At 50.1% G+C, this 18,494-nt stretch overlaps 1 protein-coding gene across 3 annotated transcripts in view; it reads right to left on the bottom strand.

Annotated features, from left to right (window-relative positions):
* Window positions 1-17,058, bottom strand: part of KCNT1 (potassium sodium-activated channel subfamily T member 1) — a 265,672-nt gene extending 248,614 nt beyond the window's left edge. For all 3 annotated transcript variants that reach the window (XM_088459701.1, XM_088459704.1, XM_088459702.1), the window contains exons 1-2: window positions 16,941-17,058; window positions 8,188-8,331 (exon numbers count right to left, since the gene is read on the bottom strand). In XM_088459701.1, coding sequence (XP_088315827.1) covers window positions 8,188-8,331; window positions 16,941-16,984 — 188 coding nt within the window. In that variant the 5' untranslated portion in view covers window positions 16,985-17,058. The remainder of the gene's footprint in view (window positions 1-8,187; window positions 8,332-16,940) is intronic.
* Between the last annotated feature and the right edge of the window lie 1,436 nt (window positions 17,059-18,494).

The raw sequence follows: 18,494 nt of genomic DNA, 5'->3' as shown, positions 1-18,494 counted from the left end.
ATTCCATGGCTAGGCCCGGCCTGCTGTCACTGTGCCCAGATCACACATAGTAACAGGGACACAGATCACGGTACAATGTCTCCTAATTACAATTAAAGTAAAGCTAAATAAATTACCCTAAGATTAAATTGACCAATCACCTTACACAGATAAGAGATAGTATAGGACGGCTTCCCAGCAAACCAAATATACTGGCTCCACCAATACCATGAAGTCTCAGGCAGGGTAGTGTGCAGGGGCGTAGAGAGCCACGCGGGGCCCAGGTAAAGAGAGGGCGTGGCCTAATTTCAGAAGGCGTGGCCACGCCCCCTTGAAAAAAAATAGTGTTGCGAAGCGGCGCTGCACGCCGGGGAGAGGGCGCTGTGAGCCCGGCGCAAAGCCAGTGGGGGGCACGATCAGTGTGATTGCTCCCCCCTTCAGGCATAGGAGATTGCTGTGGCTGCTACTTAGCAGCCGCAAGCAATCTCCCACTGCAGCCCAGCACACGCTGTGCAGAGGGAGGGGGGGGCGGCGCCAGACCCGGGCCCCCGCCGGGCCCCTCTGGAAGCCCGGGCCCGGGTAAACTGCACCCGCTCCCCCCCCTCTCGGCGCCCCTGGTAGTGTGACCTGTACCATGGCACTGGGCACCGCAGGGCAGGGCGCGCTGTTTGGGCCTGTATATTTTCCTGTTTATTATCATTTTTACTTGTAGCTTCCTCTTCTTTTATCCCCAGCACATCCTGACTGCCCCAGGAGTACCCCTCTCTCTTCCCTGGCCCTTCCCCATGAAGCCATGGCCCTTTTTCAGGTTCACAATCTTATGTCCCTATTTAAAAAATTGGGTCGGGGGGCACCAATGCTCTCTCTGGCACAGGGCACCAAAAAGTCTAGTTACGGCTCTGGTCTCAGGTAATTATACTGCGGTATTAAAGGCTACTTACCTGTGATTTTGATCGCCCCCTATCCCCTGATTTGGTATGCTCCCCGATACCTGCAACATTCCATGCCACACAAACGGGCAAATGGGAGAGGCACCATCCCGAAAACACAGGCAAGCGGTAAGAGGGACGACCACATTACGGTCCATTACAGACATGGGAACCACCTAGACCAGGGAACATGGAGGCCTAAACCTGATGGGAGTATGCTTAGGGGTCAGTTAGAAACTGAAAGACCCATAGATCCCCAATACATGTGTAATTTAGCACCCTCTTCCCGGCCTTGTAAAACACCCTGTAATATAATTCTGCACCAACATTCGCAGATGGTGGAAAAGATAAACAATTTACTAAAACACTGCTCAGCTCAGCCTCCGACATGTCCTAATAATGAGTGAGAGAGGGAATCAGCTCTGTCTTATTATAAATGGATTATTTTACTTTGTATGACATTTTTTTTATTCCAACATTATCAGTAGTGTAACTATAAACGCGCAGACCCCGGCATGGGAGGATGCAACAACTATAAACGCACGGACCCCTGCATGGGAGGATGCAACAACTATAAACGCGCGGACCCCTGCATGGGAGGATGCAACAACTATAAATGCACGGACCCCTGCATGGGAGGATGCAACAACTATAAACGCACGGACCCCTGCATGGGAGGATGCAACAACTATAAACGCACGGACCCCTGCATGGGAGGATGCAACAACTATAAACGCGCGGACCCCTGCATGGAAGGATGCAACAACTATAAATGCACGGACCCCTGCATGGGAGGATGCAACAACTATAAACGCGCGGACCCCTGCATGGGTGGATGTAACAACTATAAATGCACGGACCCCTGCATGGGAGGATGCAGCAACTATAAATGCACGGACCCCTGCATGGGAGGATGCAACAACTATAAACGCGCGGACCCCTGCATGGGAGGATGCAACAACTATAAACGCGCGGACCCCTGCATGGGAGGATGCAACGTGTGCCCCATTGCAAGGATAAGAAAATCCCAAAATCGCAGGTCCTTTTGATGGAAGAATAAGCAAAGCAGGGGGCACAAAATGTTTTTTTTTTTGTATATGTTGGTACAAAACGAGGTACACGCAGGCGCCTAATCCACACTCGCCACCGTTTAAACCCTCCCACAGGGTGGCGCAACCCTGGCTGCAGCAGTTCCGGTGTTAAAGTTAGACACTATATTAAAGTATTTCTCTATTATGTCCTTGGAACCCCCACAAAAAAGTAACACACAGAAAAGCAGATCTAAAACTCATTACAGCAATTTATTCATTTGTTCTACTTTGAGTGATTTAGAGATCAATTTTATTCCTATTAGACGCACATTATAAAAGGCGATAACTGGGCGTTTGATCCCGGCTTGGCATCTAAATGAGCAGGCAACTGAGAAACATTAATATATCACAGCAATTCCTCAGCTAATTGGGGAGGGGGCTAAAGGCAGCATCTATATGAGAGACAGTTTGTATTTATTGCAGGAATCTCTGGAGGTTTAATCTCCAGATTAATAAATCAGACATTAGAACTTGTTAGCGGGAGATTCTCCGTCAGACAGAGTTTGTGCGGAAAGCGTGAAGTATTCCCGCGTGTAAGGACCACTCCATCATATGTATATGGAAATCAGCAGCGAGCGCAGGAAAAGCGGAACGTCCCCTTCATAGTCTTACAGATAAATGTACAGTCACCATTTTACATCAGGCATTAATCCACAATGGATCCGGAAATAAAGCTTGCGCGCCCAGGTCATTCGCCTTTCTTTCCATGGCTCTTTGTGCAGTACAACAGATAGTCACAAATCAGTTTGTTTAATATGATCTTGAAAACCATCAGTAACCTGTTTTCTTTAAAAAAAATAATAATATGCCTTAAATTGTAGACAACTGTTCAGTAAGTAAAAAGAAGAACATTATTTATTTGACCCTGAATCAGGAGACCTGTAGACGATGCCAAATATAACCTGGGTGCCGGCCAATAAGAATCAATGAATTCCAAATTACCCCCCTGTCTGGGAGTTTGTCCTATCTCCTATTCTTGTTCATCCCTTGAATTGCACCGGTCTGGTCACATATAAAATGTTTTTTTTGTTGTTGTAATGGTTTTATTTAACTTCATGAAGAGGCAGAGGAAGGACATTGGATGGAGGGAAGAAACAGAACATTCATTGGGATAAAACAAATAAATATGTAATTTTATATAAAGGTGCCATCTCCTGGGGTAACCGCTTGCACTTGTCATGCAGCTGGCAAATAGTAGTAGTACACCTTGGTACAAGTAACCACAGCTAGTTTTATTAGCAGCACAAAAATAAACTAAAACACTCTCTTTAGAGTGAAAGGACCTAACGCCCCTCTCACAAAACAGAAGTCTATAGCACATCACTTACATTCAGTAATCACAGTGTGTCCTAACAGGTTTCTGACCTGTCCCCCAGGCAGCGAGAGACTGACTAAAGAGACTGACACACCCCATCATCAGTCTCTCACAGACTTGGCAATCATGGCTGCTAATTGGCTTCTATCTAAAAGACAGAAGCTAAAAACCTTGGGCATATATTTTATATAATAGATATGTATGTACGTACGTACTGTATGTGTGATAGATATATAAATACACACACATACACACATACACACATACATACCACAACCCCATCCCCAATGATCCCATGTTAAAATTCTGCTGGAGGAAACCTTTTTGCCACTGTACAATTCAAAACACATTTAATGTAAGAAGAATTAATATTCTGCAATACATAACAGACATGGGGCTTATACAGCTGTACCCATATTACTTGTTATGGCTCAGTTAACTACAACTAATGTGAATGCCCCAAACTTAACACATTAAAGTACAAGTTACAGAAAAGGTTACATACATGGCTTTTACACACAGTCAACGTAAAATAAAATTAGCTGCATCAAATTACAATTTTAAGGTTCTAAAAGTCATGGAACACGTGTGGTAAACCGTAAACTGCATGTAATAAGTGGCTTATTGCTAATAAATACGTTACCGCCTGCAATAAGTGCCTTATTGCTAATAAATACGTTGCTATCTGACATACGTATCGGAGGCATTAACCCTTCGCCGGACAGAGGCAACAAATGTTCACTGTTGATGTTTGCTTAAAGGTGTTTTATGTAACTGGGGAGTTTATTCATGATGTTAATTATCGGGGTCCGAACAGACCCCGATAACTAACATTCTGACTCGCCGCGGCTACCAGAGCAATTCATGGGGACAGTGGGCCATTCCGGGAGAGGAAGGTAAGCAGTAGATATCTGTGATACTAGTGTATGGGGACAGCGGCCATTCCGGGAGAGGAAGGTAAGCAGTAGATATCTGTGATACTAGTGTATGGGGACAGCGGCCCATTCCGGAGAGGAAGGTAAGCAGGAGATATCTGTGATACTAGTGTATGGGGACAGCGGGCCATTCCGGGAGAGGAAGGTAAGCAGGAGATATCTGTGATACTAGTGTATGGGGACAGCGGGCCATTCCGGGAGAGGAAGGTAAGCAGGAGATATCTGTGATATTAGTGTATGGGGACAGCGGTCATTCCGGGAGAGGAAGGTAAGCAGGAGATATCTGTGGTATTAGTGTATGAGGACAGCGGCCATTCCGGGAGAGGAAGGTAAGCAGGAGAGATCTGTGATACTAGTGTATGGGGTATATATCTGTGATACTAGTGTATGGGGACAGCGGGCCATTCCGGGAGAGGAAGGTAAGCAGGAGATATCTGTGATACTAGTGTATGGGGACAGCGGGCCATTCCGGGAGAGGAAGGTAAGCAGGAGATATCTGTGATACTAGTGTATGGGGACAGCGGGCCATTCCGGGAGAGGAAGGTAAGCAGGAGATATCTGTGATACTAGTGTATGGGGACAGCGGGCCATTCCGGGAGAGGAAGGTAAGCAGGAGATATCTGTGATACTAGTGTATGGGGACAGCGGGCCATTCCGGGAGAGGAAGGTAAGCAGGAGATATCTGTGATACTAGTGTATGGGGACAGCTGCCATTCCTGGAGAGGAAGGTAAGCAGGAGATATCTGTGATACTAGTGTATGGGGACAGCGGGCCATTCCGGGAGAGGAAGGTAAGCAGGAGATATCTGTGATACTAGTGTATGGGGACAGCGGGCCATTCCGGGAGAGGAAGGTAAGCAGGAGATATCTGTGATACTAGTGTATGAGGACAGCGGCCATTCCACAAAAGGAAGGTAAGCAGGAGATATCTGTGATACTAGTGTATGGGGACTACGGGCCATTCCAGGAGAGGAAGGTAAGCAGGAGATAACTGTGATACTAGTGTATGGGGACAGCGGCCATTCCACAAAAGGAAGGTAAGTAACCTCTTAATGAATGGCCCGATTTTTTAATTTTTACAAAACATAAACATAAATGCATTCTGTGTTTAGACTTGGGTCCCATCACTTAGAAATCTCATAATGGTATGCAAATATTCCAAAATAGAGAAAAATCTGATTACCAAAAAACTTCTGGTCCCAAGCATTTTTTTTAGATGGGAGACTCAACCTGTACTGTATAGGAGGCTGCACAAGGCTCTACAAGTACGGTATAGGAGGCTGCACAAGGCTCTACAAGTACTGTATAGGAGGCTGCACAAGGATTTACAAGTATAGGAGGAGAAATCATAAAGTTATACAAGTACTATACAGATGGATACACAAGGCTATATAAGTACTGTACAAGGTGATACACAAGGCTGTAGAGGTTTTGTACTGTACAGGATGATGCACAAGGCTGTTTAAGTACATAAAACTATACAAGTACTGTACTGTAGAGGATGATGCACACTGCTCTATAAGTACTGTACAGGAGCATGCACAAGGCTGTGTAAGTGCATAGAGCTATACAAGTACTGTACAGGAGTATGCACAAGGCTGTGTAAGTACATAGAGCTATACAAGTACTGTACAGGAGCATGCACAAAGCTGTGTAAGTACATAGAGCTATACAAGTACTGTACAGGAGCATGCACAAAGCTGTGTAAGTACATAGAGCTATACAAGTACTGTACAGGAGCATGCACAAGGCTGTGTAAGTACATAGAGCTATACAAGTACTGTACAGGAGCATGCACAAGGCTGTGTAAGTACATAGAGCTATACAAGTACTGTACAGGAGCATGCACAAGGCTGTGTAAGTGCATAGAGCTATACAAGTACTGTACAGGTGCATGCACAAGGCTGTGTAAGTGCATCGAGCTATACAAGTACTGTACAGGAGCATGCACAAGGCTGTGTAAGTGCATCGAGCTATACAAGTACTGTACAGGAGCATGCACAAGGCTGTGTAAGTGCATCGAGCTATACAAGTACTGTACAGGAGCATGCACAAGGCTGTGTAAGTGCATCGAGCTATACAAGTACTGTACAGGAGCATGCACAAGGCTGTGTAAGTGCATCGAGCTATACAAGTACTGTACAGGAGCATGCACAAGGCTGTGTAAGTGCATCGAGCTATACAAGTACTGTACAGGAGCATGCACAAGGCTGTGTAAGTGCATAGAGCTATACAAGTACTGTACAGGAGCATGCACAAGGCTGTGTAAGTACATAGAGCTATACAAGTACTGTACAGGAGCATGCACAAGGCTGTGTAAGTACATAGAGCTATACAAGTACTGTACAGGAGCATGCACAAGGCTGTGTAAGTACATAGAGCTATACAAGTACTGTACAGGAGCATGCACAAGGCTGTGTAAGTACATAGAGCTATACAAGTACTGTACAGGAGCATGCACAAGGCTCCCAGGCTATGTAAGTACAGAAGAATGTATATAGCTATACAAGTACAGTACAGGGTGAAGCACACTGCTCTAGAAGTACTGTATAAGAGCATGCACAGGGCTGTGTAAGTACAGGATGATGTATAAAGCTGTAGAGGAGGATGCACAGTGCTGTGTAAGTACAGAATGATGTATTAAGCTGTAGAGGAGGATGCACAGTGCTGTGTAAGTACAGGATGATGTATAAAACTGTAGAGGAGGATGCACAGGATGATGTATATAGCTGTAGAGGAGGATGCACAGGATGATGTATAAAGCTGTAGAGGAGGATGCACAGGATGATGTATAAAGCTGTAAAGGAGGATGCACAGGATGATGTATAAAGCTGTAGAGGAGGATGCACAGGATGATGTATATAGCTGTAGGGGAGGATGCACAGGATGATGTATAAAGCTGTAGAGGAGGATGCACAGGATGATGTATAAAGCTGTAGAGGAGGATGCACAGGATGATGTATATAGCTGTAGAGGAGGATGCACAGGATGATGTATAAAGCTGTAGAGGAGGATGCACAGGATGATGTATATAGCTGTAGAGGAGGATGCACAGGATGATGTATATAGCTGTAGAGGAGGATGCACAGGATGATGTATAAAGCTGTAGGGGAGGATGCACAGGATGATGTATATAGCTGTAGTGGAGGATGCACAGGATGATGTATATAGCTGTAGAGGAGGATGCACAGGATGATGTATATAGCTGTAGAGGAGGATGCACAGGATGATGTATATAGCTGTAGAGGAGGATGCACAGGATGATGTATAAAGCTGTAGAGGAGGATGCACAGGATGATGTATAAAGCTGTAGAGGAGGATGCACAGGATGATGTATATAGCTGTAGTGGAGGATGCACAGGATGATGTATATAGCTGTAGAGGAGGATGCACAGGATGATGTATATAGCTGTAGAGGAGGATGCACAGGATGATGTATATAGCTGTAGAGGAGGATGCACAGGATGATGTATAAAGCTGTAGGGGAGGATGCACAGGATGATGTATAAAGCTGTAGAGGAGGATGCACAGGATGATGTATATAGCTGTAGAGGAGGATGCACAGGATGATGTATATAGCTGTAGGGGAGGATGCACAGGATGATGTATAAAGCTGTAGAGGAGGATGCACAGGATGATGTATAAAGCTGTAGAGGAGGATGCACAGGATGATGTATATAGCTGTAGGGGAGGATGCACAGGATGATGTATATAGCTGTAGAGGAGGATGCACAGGATGATGTATAAAGCTGTAGGGGAGGATGCACAGGATGATGTATATAGCTGTAGGGGAGGATGCACAGGATGATGTATATAGCTGTAGAGGAGGATGCAGACGTGAGCTCTGTACACACACAGCCGTGAAAGCTCTGTGCAGTTTCAGCACCATGAACAGCTCCAGCAGCCCCGGCTCACACAGCAGGACCTCCCCCCTCTCACCTGTCATCGTTCTGGAAGGTCTGATCCCCCAGCAGAAGGTCTCTGAAGCGGTATCTGGGCGGCAGAGGGGGCACCTCGGTCTCCAGCTCATTCATCTTCAGGGTGCTGATGTCTAGGATGACCCCAGTCTTGTCAGGTGCCAGCCTGCAGGGGGGAATAGGGAGGAGGTGACTGCTAAGTTTGCTGGGAGACGCAGGAACACAAGACACAGACACCCCCCTCTGAGGGCGGATGCATCTCTCACCCTGCCCCCAACACACATCCCTTACATTAGGGTGAGATGGTGCCAGGGTCTGCCAGCCAGGAGCCCATCTCACAGCCCAGTGAGCCCTCCTGCAGCCAGCTGTAATGCAGAGAGGGAATGAGCTGGAGAGGGTGGGGGGCTGTACAGGGGTGGTACTATGTGCTGCCCATCATAGTAAAGGTGCACCAGCTCTGCCCAGATGCCTAGCAATGCCCAGCCCTGCAGGGTGCACTCACCTGGGCAGCAATCTGGACTCATGTAGCTGGAAAGGAGACTATTATGTGTAAGGCAGAGTCTTGCTGGGAGAATGGGAAGTGACCCCAATGTCTCTGGCACCCTTCAGCCCTAATGTATTGCTTAGAAACCCTCCTGTAGTTCCTCGTGGTAATTAGGCCACCAGGTGGCGCTGTCCTTTATATTTTATTGGGCATTGGTGCAGGAAATATGGCAGATACCAGTACTTATTAATACCTACAGTACTAAAAGATAATGGCACAGAGTAACTGGCATTCCATTCAATAATTATAGAAAATAAAGGAAATGTAACTCTCATCTATTATGTAGTAGTTCAATTTCATAGAGACTTTCCAGTCTATGCAGGTGTACTAAATACAGTAATACAGCCCTTTCCCAGTAATAATACCCTGCTCAGGGGCAAGAGAACACAGCACATAATACAGGGGAGATAGCCCCCCCCATAACTGGGGTACTCCCTCCTACTGCTCAGAGGTGAGAGAGCACAGCACATAATACAGGGGAGATGTGCCCCCCCCCCATAACTGGGGTACTCCCTCCTACTGCTCAGAGGTGAGAGAGCACAGCACATAATACAGGGGAGATGTGCCCCCCTCCCCATAACTGGGGTACTCCCTCCTACTGCTCAGAGGTGAGAGAGCACAGCACATAATACAGGGGAGATGTGCCCCCCCCCCATAACTGGGGTACTCCCTCCTACTGCTCAGAGGTGAGAGAGCACAGCACATAATACAGGGGAGATGTGCCCCCTCCCTCCCCCATAACTGGGGTACTCCCTCCTACTGCTCAGAGGTGAGAGAGCACAGCACATAATACAGGGGAGATGTGCCCCCTCCCCCATAACTGGGGTACTCCCTCCTACTGCTCAGAGGTGAGAGAGCACAGCACATAATACAGGGGAGATGTGCCCCCCCCTCCCCCATAACTGGGGTACTCCCTCCTACTGCTCAGAGGTGAGAGAGCACAGCATATAATACAGGGGAGATGTGCCCCCCCTCCCCCATAACTGGGGTACTCCCTCCTACTGCTCAGAGGTGAGAGAGCACAGCACATAATACAGGGGAGATGTGCCCCCCCCCCCCATAACTGGGGTACTCCCTCCTACTGCTCAGAGGTGAGAGAGCACAGCACATAATACAGGGGAGATGTGCCCCCCCCCCATAACTGGGGTACTCCCTCCTACTGCTCAGAGGTGAGAGAACACAGCACATAATACAGGGGAGATGTGCCCCCCCCATAACTGGGGTACTCCCTCCTACTGCTCAGAGGTGAGAGAGCACCGCACATAATACAGGGGAGATGTGCCCCCCCCTCCCCCATAACTGGGGTACTCCCTCCTACTGCTCAGAGGTGAGAGAACACAGCACATAATACAGGGGAGATGTGCCCCCCCCTCCCCCATAACTGGGGTACTCCATCCTACTGCTCAGAGGTGAGAGAACACAGCACATAATACAGGGGAGATGTGCCCCCCCCCCTCCCCATAACTGGGGTACTCCCTCCTACTGCTCAGAGGTGAGAGAACACAGCACATAATACAGGGGAGATGTGCCCCCTCCCCCCCATAACTGGGGTACTCCCTCCTACTGCTCAGAGGTGAGAGAGCACAGCACATAATACAGGGGAGATGTGCCCCCCCCCCATAACTGGGGTACTCCCTCCTACTGCTCAGAGGTGAGAGAGCACAGCACATAATACAGGGGAGATGTGCCCCCCCCTCCCATAACTGGGGTACTCCCTCCTACTGCTCAGAGGTGAGAGAACACAGCACATAATACAGGGGAGATGTGCCCCCTCCCCCCCCTTAACTGGGGTACTCCCTCCTACTGCTCAGAGGTGAGAGAACACAGCACATAATACAGGGGAGATGTGCCCCCCCCCCCATAACTGGGGTACTCCCTCCTACTGCTCAGAGGTGAGAGAGCACAGCACATAATACAGGGGAGATGTGCCCCCCCCTCCCCCATAACTGGGGTACTCCCTCCTACTGCTCAGAGGTGAGAGAGCACAGCACATAATACAGGGGAGATGTGCCCCCCCCCCCTCCCCCATAACTGGGGTACTCCCTCCTACTGCTCAGAGGTGAGAGAACACAGCACATAATACAGGGGAGATGTGCCCCCCCCCATAACTGGGGTACTCCCTCCTACTGCTCAGAGGTGAGAGAGCACAGCACATAATACAGGGGAGATGTGCCCCCCCCCCCATAACTGGGGTACTCCCTCCTACTGCTCAGAGGTGAGAGAACACAGCACATAATACAGGGGAGATGTGCCCCCCTCCCCATAACTGGGGTACTCCCTCCTACTGCTCAGAGGTGAGAGAGCACAGCACATAATACAGGGGAGATGTGCCCCCTCCCCCATAACTGGGGTACTCCCTCCTACTGCTCAGAGGTGAGAGAGCACAGCATATAATACAGGGGAGATGTGCCCCCCCTCCCCCATAACTGGGGTACTCCCTCCTACTGCTCAGAGGTGAGAGAGCACAGCATATAATACAGGGGAGATGTGCCCCCTCCCCCATAACTGGGGTACTCCCTCCTACTGCTCAGAGGTGAGAGAGCACAGCACATAATACAGGGGAGATGTGCCCCCCCCCCATAACTGGGGTACTCCCTCCTACTGCTCAGAGGTGAGAGAGCACAGCACATAATACAGGGGAGATGTGCCCCCCCCTCCCCCATAACTGGGGTACTCCCTCCTACTGCTCAGAGGTGAGAGAGCACAGCTCATAATACAGGGGAGATGTGCCCCCCTCCCCCCCATAACTGGGGTACTCCCTCCTACTGCTCAGAGGTGAGAGAGCACAGCACATAATACAGGGGAGATGTGCCCCCTCCCCCATAACTGGGGTACTCCCTCCTACTGCTCAGAGATTAGAGAGCACAGCATATAATACAGGGGAGATGTGCCCCCTCCCCCATAACTGGGGTACTCCCTCCTACTGCTATGGCGTCTTCCTCTGCTAGGACACAGGTGGGAAGATCCTGACCATTGCACCTGGAACTATCCGCCATTACTACACAATGTAATATGTTCTTGTGACACTGATAACGCTCCTATGTAAGGGGAACAGACCTGTACTTAGTGCAGCATAACAGACACCTAATACTACTGCACTGCGGTAAAACAAAACAAAAACTATTTTTACTTTTTAGCACAGAGAAAATACAAAGTCGGAATTATCTCTGCGCACGAACATAATTGGTGACTTTTTGCGTACAGCACATGCACATTTACGCATTTCTCCGTATAACCATTCTATTGCGAGGAGGATGCAATTTGGCCGGAACGGTCTTTCCATGAAATTGGGCATTTGGGGTGGGAACTGGGTGGTTTGGATTGGGGTCACCCTGACTTGTGAGAGTGTTGCGGGCGTGCGTACGGATAATGGAAGCCCATTTCTGGCGGATACTTGCACCTAGCATGGAGATAGTATCAGCGCTGATACTAACTATGGCGGCAGCGTAAATTCAGTGTGCGGCGCTGGTTTCCGCTTGCAGACACACAAATCCCTATTAGCATAAGACAGGGAATCAGGTGACCGCGGCTGACCGCAACTACAGCCACTTTGTGCGCGATTCAGAATCAGCCCCTTCATGTGTATGGGAAATGCTGCGCAGATGTGGCGACTATGGCACAGGGTGGATAGTACCGTAGCTGGGCGATATCATCTTTCCGTGACCATAGGAGCGCTATAGAGATGATTGCAGGGTCCGCATCCATCTTTTCTGTTCATCTGGGGTCGTCACTCGTGTAATGGCGCAATTATCATTAGGGTAAAACGTTGCTGTATTTCTAATTCTCCCGTGCGCAGAATGCAAGTGGTGAAAACAGGGCAGGTTATCCATCCGGCCGATAGATCACACTGCATGTACCGATTGGAAATCTAAAACTAATGACTGCTATTGCAATGCCGTCGCACAGCCAGTATAGAGATGCCCAACTGCCACCCACTACCGCTACGTGACATCTGTAATACCTCGCAGTCCTGACACAGCCACATTGTAACGTAGCGTTTCACATGCAGATACAGCCGCAGCCGCGCACAGAATATAGACATGCTACACATCATTTTGGCAGGTTTGGCCCTGGTGTAGGAACCTCTTGAGTCTCTAACCTCTCAGCAACCCCCAAACTCCTCCTTACTCTCCTAGCAACCCCTCCCCATCCCCCTCCCAGTCATCACCACCCTCCTCCTCCCCCTCCCAGTCATCACCACCCTCCTCCTCCCAGTCATCACTACCCTCCTCCTCCTCCTCCTCCCCCTCCCAGTCATCACCAGCCTCCTCCTCCCCCTCCCAGTCATCACCAGCCTCCTCCTCCTCCTCCCAGTCATCACCAGCCTCCTCCTCCTCCCAGTCATCACCACCCTCCTCCTCCTCCTCCTCCCCCTCCCAGTCATCACCACCCTCCTCCTCCTCCCCCTCCCAGTCATCACCACCCTCCTCCTCCTCCCCCTCCCAGTCATCACCACCCTCCTCCTCCTCCCCCTCCCAGTCATCACCACCCTCCTCCTCCTCCCCCTCCCAGTCATCACCACCCTCCTCCCCCTCCCAGTCATCACCACCCTCCTCCCCCTCCCAGTCATCACCACCCTCCTCCCCCTCCCAGTCATCACCACCCTCCTCCCCCTCCCAGTCATCACCACCCTCCTCCTCACCCTCCCAGTCATCACCACCCTCCCCCTCATCACCACCCTCCTCCTCCCCCTCCCAGTCATCACCACCCTCCTCCTCCTCCCAGTCATCACCACCCTCCTCCTCCTCCTCCCAGTCATCACCACCCTCCTCCTCCTCCTCCCAGTTATCACCACCCTCCTCCTCCTCCCAGTCATCACCACCCTCCTCCTCCTCCCAGTCATCACCACCCTCCTCCCAGTCATCACCACGCTCCTCCCAGTCATCACCACCCTCCTCCTCCTCCCAGTCATCACCACCCTCCTCCTCCTCCCCCTCCCAGTCATTACCACCCTCCTCCTCCTCCCCCTCCCAGTCATCACCACCCTCCTCCTCCCCCTCCCCCTCCCAGTCATCACCACCCTCCTCCTCCCCCTCCCCCTCCCAGTCATCACCACCCTCCTCCTCCTCCCAGTCATCACCACCCTCCTCCCAGTCATCACCACCCTCCTCCTCCTCCTCCCAGTCATCACCACCCTCCTCCTCCTCCTCCTCCTCCTCCTCCCAGTCATCACCACCCTCCTCCTCCTCCCAGTCATCACCACCCTCCTCCTCCTCCTCCCAGTCATCACCACCCTCCTCCTCCTCCTCCCAGTCATCACCACCCTCCTCCTCCTCCTCCCAGTCATCACCACCCTCCTCCTCCTCCTCCCAGTCATCACCACCCTCCTCCTCCTCCTCCCAGTCATCACCACCCTCCTCCTCCTCCTCCCAGTCATCACCACCCTCCTCCTCCTCCTCCCAGTCATCACCACCCTCCTCCTCCTCCTCCTCCCCCTCCCAGTCATCACCACCCTCCTCCTCCTCCTCCTCCTCCCAGTCATCACCACCCTCCTCCTCCTCCCCCTCCCAGTCATCACCACCCTCCTCCTCCTCCCAGTCATCACCACCCTCCTCCTCTCAGTCATCACCACCCTCCTCCTCCTCCTCCCAGTCATCACCACCCTCCTCCTCCTCCCAGTCATCACCACCCTCCTCCTCCTCCTCCTCCCAGTCATCACCACCCTCCTCCTCCTCCCAGTCATCACCACCCTCCTCCTCCTCCTCCCAGTCATCACCACCCTCCTCCTCCTCCTCCCAGTCATCACCACCCTCCTCCCAGTCATCACCACCCTCCTCCTCCTCCTCCCAGTCATCACCACCACCCTCCTCCTCCTCCCAGTCATCACCACCACCCTCCTCCTCCTCCTCCCAGTCATCACCACCACCCTCCTCCTCCCAGTCATCACCACCAACCTCCTCCTCCCAGTCATCACCACCACCCTCCTCCTCCTCCTCCCAGTCATCACCACCACCCTCCTCCTCCCCCTCCCAGTCATCACCACCCTCCTCCTCCTCCTCCTCCCAGTCAATACCACCCTCCTCCTCCCCCTCCTCCTCCCAGTCAATACCACCCTCCTCCTCCCCCTCCTCCTCCCAGTCATCACCACCCTCCTCCTCCCAGTCAATACCACCCTCCCCCTCCCAGTCATCACCACCCTCCTCCTCCCCCTCCCCCTCCCAGTCATCACCACCCTCCTCCTCCCCCTCCCCCTCCCAGTCATCACCACCCTCCTCCTCCCCCTCCCAGTCATCACCACCCTCCTCTTCCCCCTCCCAGTCATCACCACCCTCCTCCTCCCCCTCCCAGTCATCACCACCCTCCTCCTCCCCCTCCCAGTCATCACCACCCTCCTCCTCCCCCTCCCAGTCATCACCTCCCTCCTATATACCAAGAGTATACGGTAGAAGATCCAGGGTAATAGCACAGAGGGGGGAAAAGAAATAATATAAAAAAAAAAATATATCTATTTATATTTTACACTGATGCCAAAAAGCAGTTTGTAATGATCGGAATCCATGATTTAGGATGAGAGCAAGACTTTCACAACAATATGACACTGTTCAGTAGGCTCTTGATTGACCTTCTGCATAGACAAAGCAGTCATTAGATCCAAGGAGACCAACACTGTACAGTTCACCGTTTGCTACAATACATATTACTCGTACTTCCCACTCTCTCTCTACTATAGGGTCAGGATCATTTTGGTGCCATTATAACGCTCTTTGCTGTATTGTGGTCACCGGCACAGCTCCTGTCTGCAATGCCGAGACGTCACCACAAGCCCAGGCCGCACAATGACGCGTTCAGTCCTACAGGACATTATTTGTTTCTCTCAGACATAAATAACAACTGGATTTCATTATTCCTCCCTCTAGTCACTCTGCCAACTGCCAGCCGTGCCACCGATACATGGAGATATAACAGCCTGGCACTGGAGTGTGTAGCCCAGGCAGCTGTCATGCCATCAGCAGATGGGCAGCTCGCACAGTCTGACCCCATGTCTCCTCCAGCTCAGGGTCTCATGCTTTCTGCCAGTCTAATGTGTACCGGCAACCCGATCTCATCACTGCAGGGAAGAGATATCAGGTCTCTTTGGCTGTTGTGGAACTACAAGTACCTGGATGCTGAGGCTGCCCAAGTACAGTATGCCATATTAATTATTATATATACACTGTGACAGTAAAACAAGACATCAGTGGCAAAGTAAATGTAAAGAAGTGACACATCGTTGGACATGCAGGGCAGTAAGCAGGACACGGACTAGAGACAAGGGATGGGGACTCACTGTTTCTTAGCAGGCAGGCCAGTCAGTTGATTTAGCACTAAGGACCTGATTCAGAGCCGCTTGCAAGCGGCCCGATGGTTTATGTATGTGCACGCTTCGTACTGCGCATCCGCGAAGTACTCTGTGCGATCGCAGGCCACTCACTCGCCCAGCACAGACAGCCCAGGGTAATGAGTGACAGGAGAGGCCGTTTGTGGGTGGTAACAGGGGCAGGACACTAATAACGGGGGGTTGGAGATGCGAACGCAGACGTGCCTGGGTGTTTCAATGCTGTTTTTAGGGCGTGCATAATTAACAGGCAGCGTCATAGTACACGTCACATGCCTGTTTTTTGCACTGAAGTCCTCGCAGTGCTTGTGACAGGGTAAGGCAACCACAAGCGCTGCGATCGCATCCGATGGTCCTCGATGTACCAATGTTTTAAAACACTTCCTGGAGGTGATGTGCGCTAGTGGGTATCTGCATACACAGAGCAATCACTCGCACCGCCAAAGTGGGTGTGCTTATGCCTTGGCGAGCGAGTGCTTCCCATGGCGGCACTTTGTCAAATTTGCATACGCTGGATGCGAGCGGCTCTGAATCAGGTCCTAAGTGCGCCTGTACCCAACACAGGGTGAGCACACAGAGAAGGGAGTAGGAGATAAGAGGCAGGAGCACAGGAAGCAGGGTTAGTTCTGGAGATAAACATGAGGATGGAGGGCCCTGCTCCATACTTGCCCACTCTCCCGGAATGGGCCGGGAGGCTCCTGAATATCAGGTGGCGCTCTTGACCGCTCGGAAAAGTGGGCAAGTCTCCTTGAGCTGGCTGCCACCTGCCCGCACAACAATCTAGTATAAATCTAGTGGATGTTTGTTGTGTCTCAGGTAATCCCAGCTAGAAGCCACTGGCCTGTAATATCTGTAGGGCGATAGACAGAGAGTGAGATATATGTTTAGAAAAGCTGTGACCAGCGGAGTCTCTCACCTTCGGCCAAACGATACTGCGAGTATCTTCTTGGTAATGTCCATGCTCAGTGTTACTTGTCCTCCCCTAAGCCAAAAACATTATTGCACAGCTCTCCCACCCTCAGCGTCATTAGGCAGGTAATGCTACACAGGTGCAATGCATTTTTTGGGAGGAGGGGGGAGGGGCGGAGGTCTTGCTCAGAGCACTCACCTGGGGACGCCTAAGAAAATGTTTCAATATTTAGAGATATATGTCTATTCACTATGAATCAGTGCCTCGTGCCTCAATGATATCACTCATTCCAGTGAATTTATAGGCTAGATTGTCACAAATGCTGAGCCAGCTCTCAGAACGGCTGCTTGCATTGTGCTAGTAAGGTAAAATATGTGTAATTACAGCAGTGGTTCTCAAATCTGCCCTCACAGATTGCAGGCCATGTTTTTCAGATTTCCTCACTGATCCAAAGAAGAAGTTAGCTTTCTTTGAGGACAGGGACATAATTTGCCAAGCCACAAAAAGTTTAGATATTCAGAGCTTGCTGTGATCTGTGATATCTCCTGCGATCAGCCGTTAGTAAAACCATGCTCATTACTGAGGCTGGATCAGAATCTGGATGTAAAGAGAATGAATTTTTATCACTGTACTTTTATTCTTTGCCATGACGGGCTCTTGTCTAAGCCCGGGTCCCCACATCTGACCCTTTTATAAACTGCATCAAGACAAGACTCCAAATCACTACGGCACACGGCAATGAGGAACGATACTTTTCAGGGCCTACGTGCAAATCTTAATAAATGGGCCCTAATTCTACAAAATATATACTGTGGATGCTACAAGGTGCCACATTCAGCTATAGTGATCTGCAGAACATTGCTCTGTTCTATTCAACCCCTGACAGACACAAAGTGATATATTCTGCAGATTATTACATTACTGACCTCTGTAGAGATCTGCAGAACATTGCTCTGTTCCATCTACACCATGACAGACACATAGTGATATATTCTGCAGATTATGTATTTATAACTTCCTGCCCCAGTGGAGCTTACACTCTATGGTTCCCTATCACATGTGCACACATACACACTAGAGTTAATTTTTGTTGGGGGCCAATTACCCTACCAGTATATTTTTGGAGTGTGGGAGGAAACCCACACAGGCACAGGGAGAATATACAAACTCCACAGGGAATCAAACCCACAACCTCAGTGCTGTGAGGCAGTAATGCTAACCATTACACCATCTGTGCTGCCCAGATTATTACATTACTGAGCTCTGCAGAACATTTCTCTGTCTCATCTAACCCCTGACAGACACAGAGGGGCCTATTCATTATAACTAAAAATTATCTGGAGGTAATTAGGGTTAGAGCTGGCATGGAGTTCCACTTAATTACCGGAGGATTTCATCATTCCTCCTCCCCATAACTATCTATTCTGAAACGCTGTCATTTTTGCGATGACAGCTTTTCGGGATATAGATACTTTTCCCTGTCTAGTCCTACCTTATCGCAGCTGTAATCAGTGCTGCGCATGCACCGCTCAATTCACAAAAGTGGCAAATGCGCGGCAC

This window comes from Taudactylus pleione, unplaced genomic scaffold, assembly GCF_031769625.1.
Source record: "Taudactylus pleione unplaced genomic scaffold, aTauple2 ptg000927l, whole genome shotgun sequence".
Lineage (NCBI taxonomy): Eukaryota > Metazoa > Chordata > Amphibia > Anura > Myobatrachidae > Taudactylus > Taudactylus pleione.
Note: the sequence above shows the minus strand (reverse complement) of the source record. Positions and strands in the feature narration are given on the sequence as shown.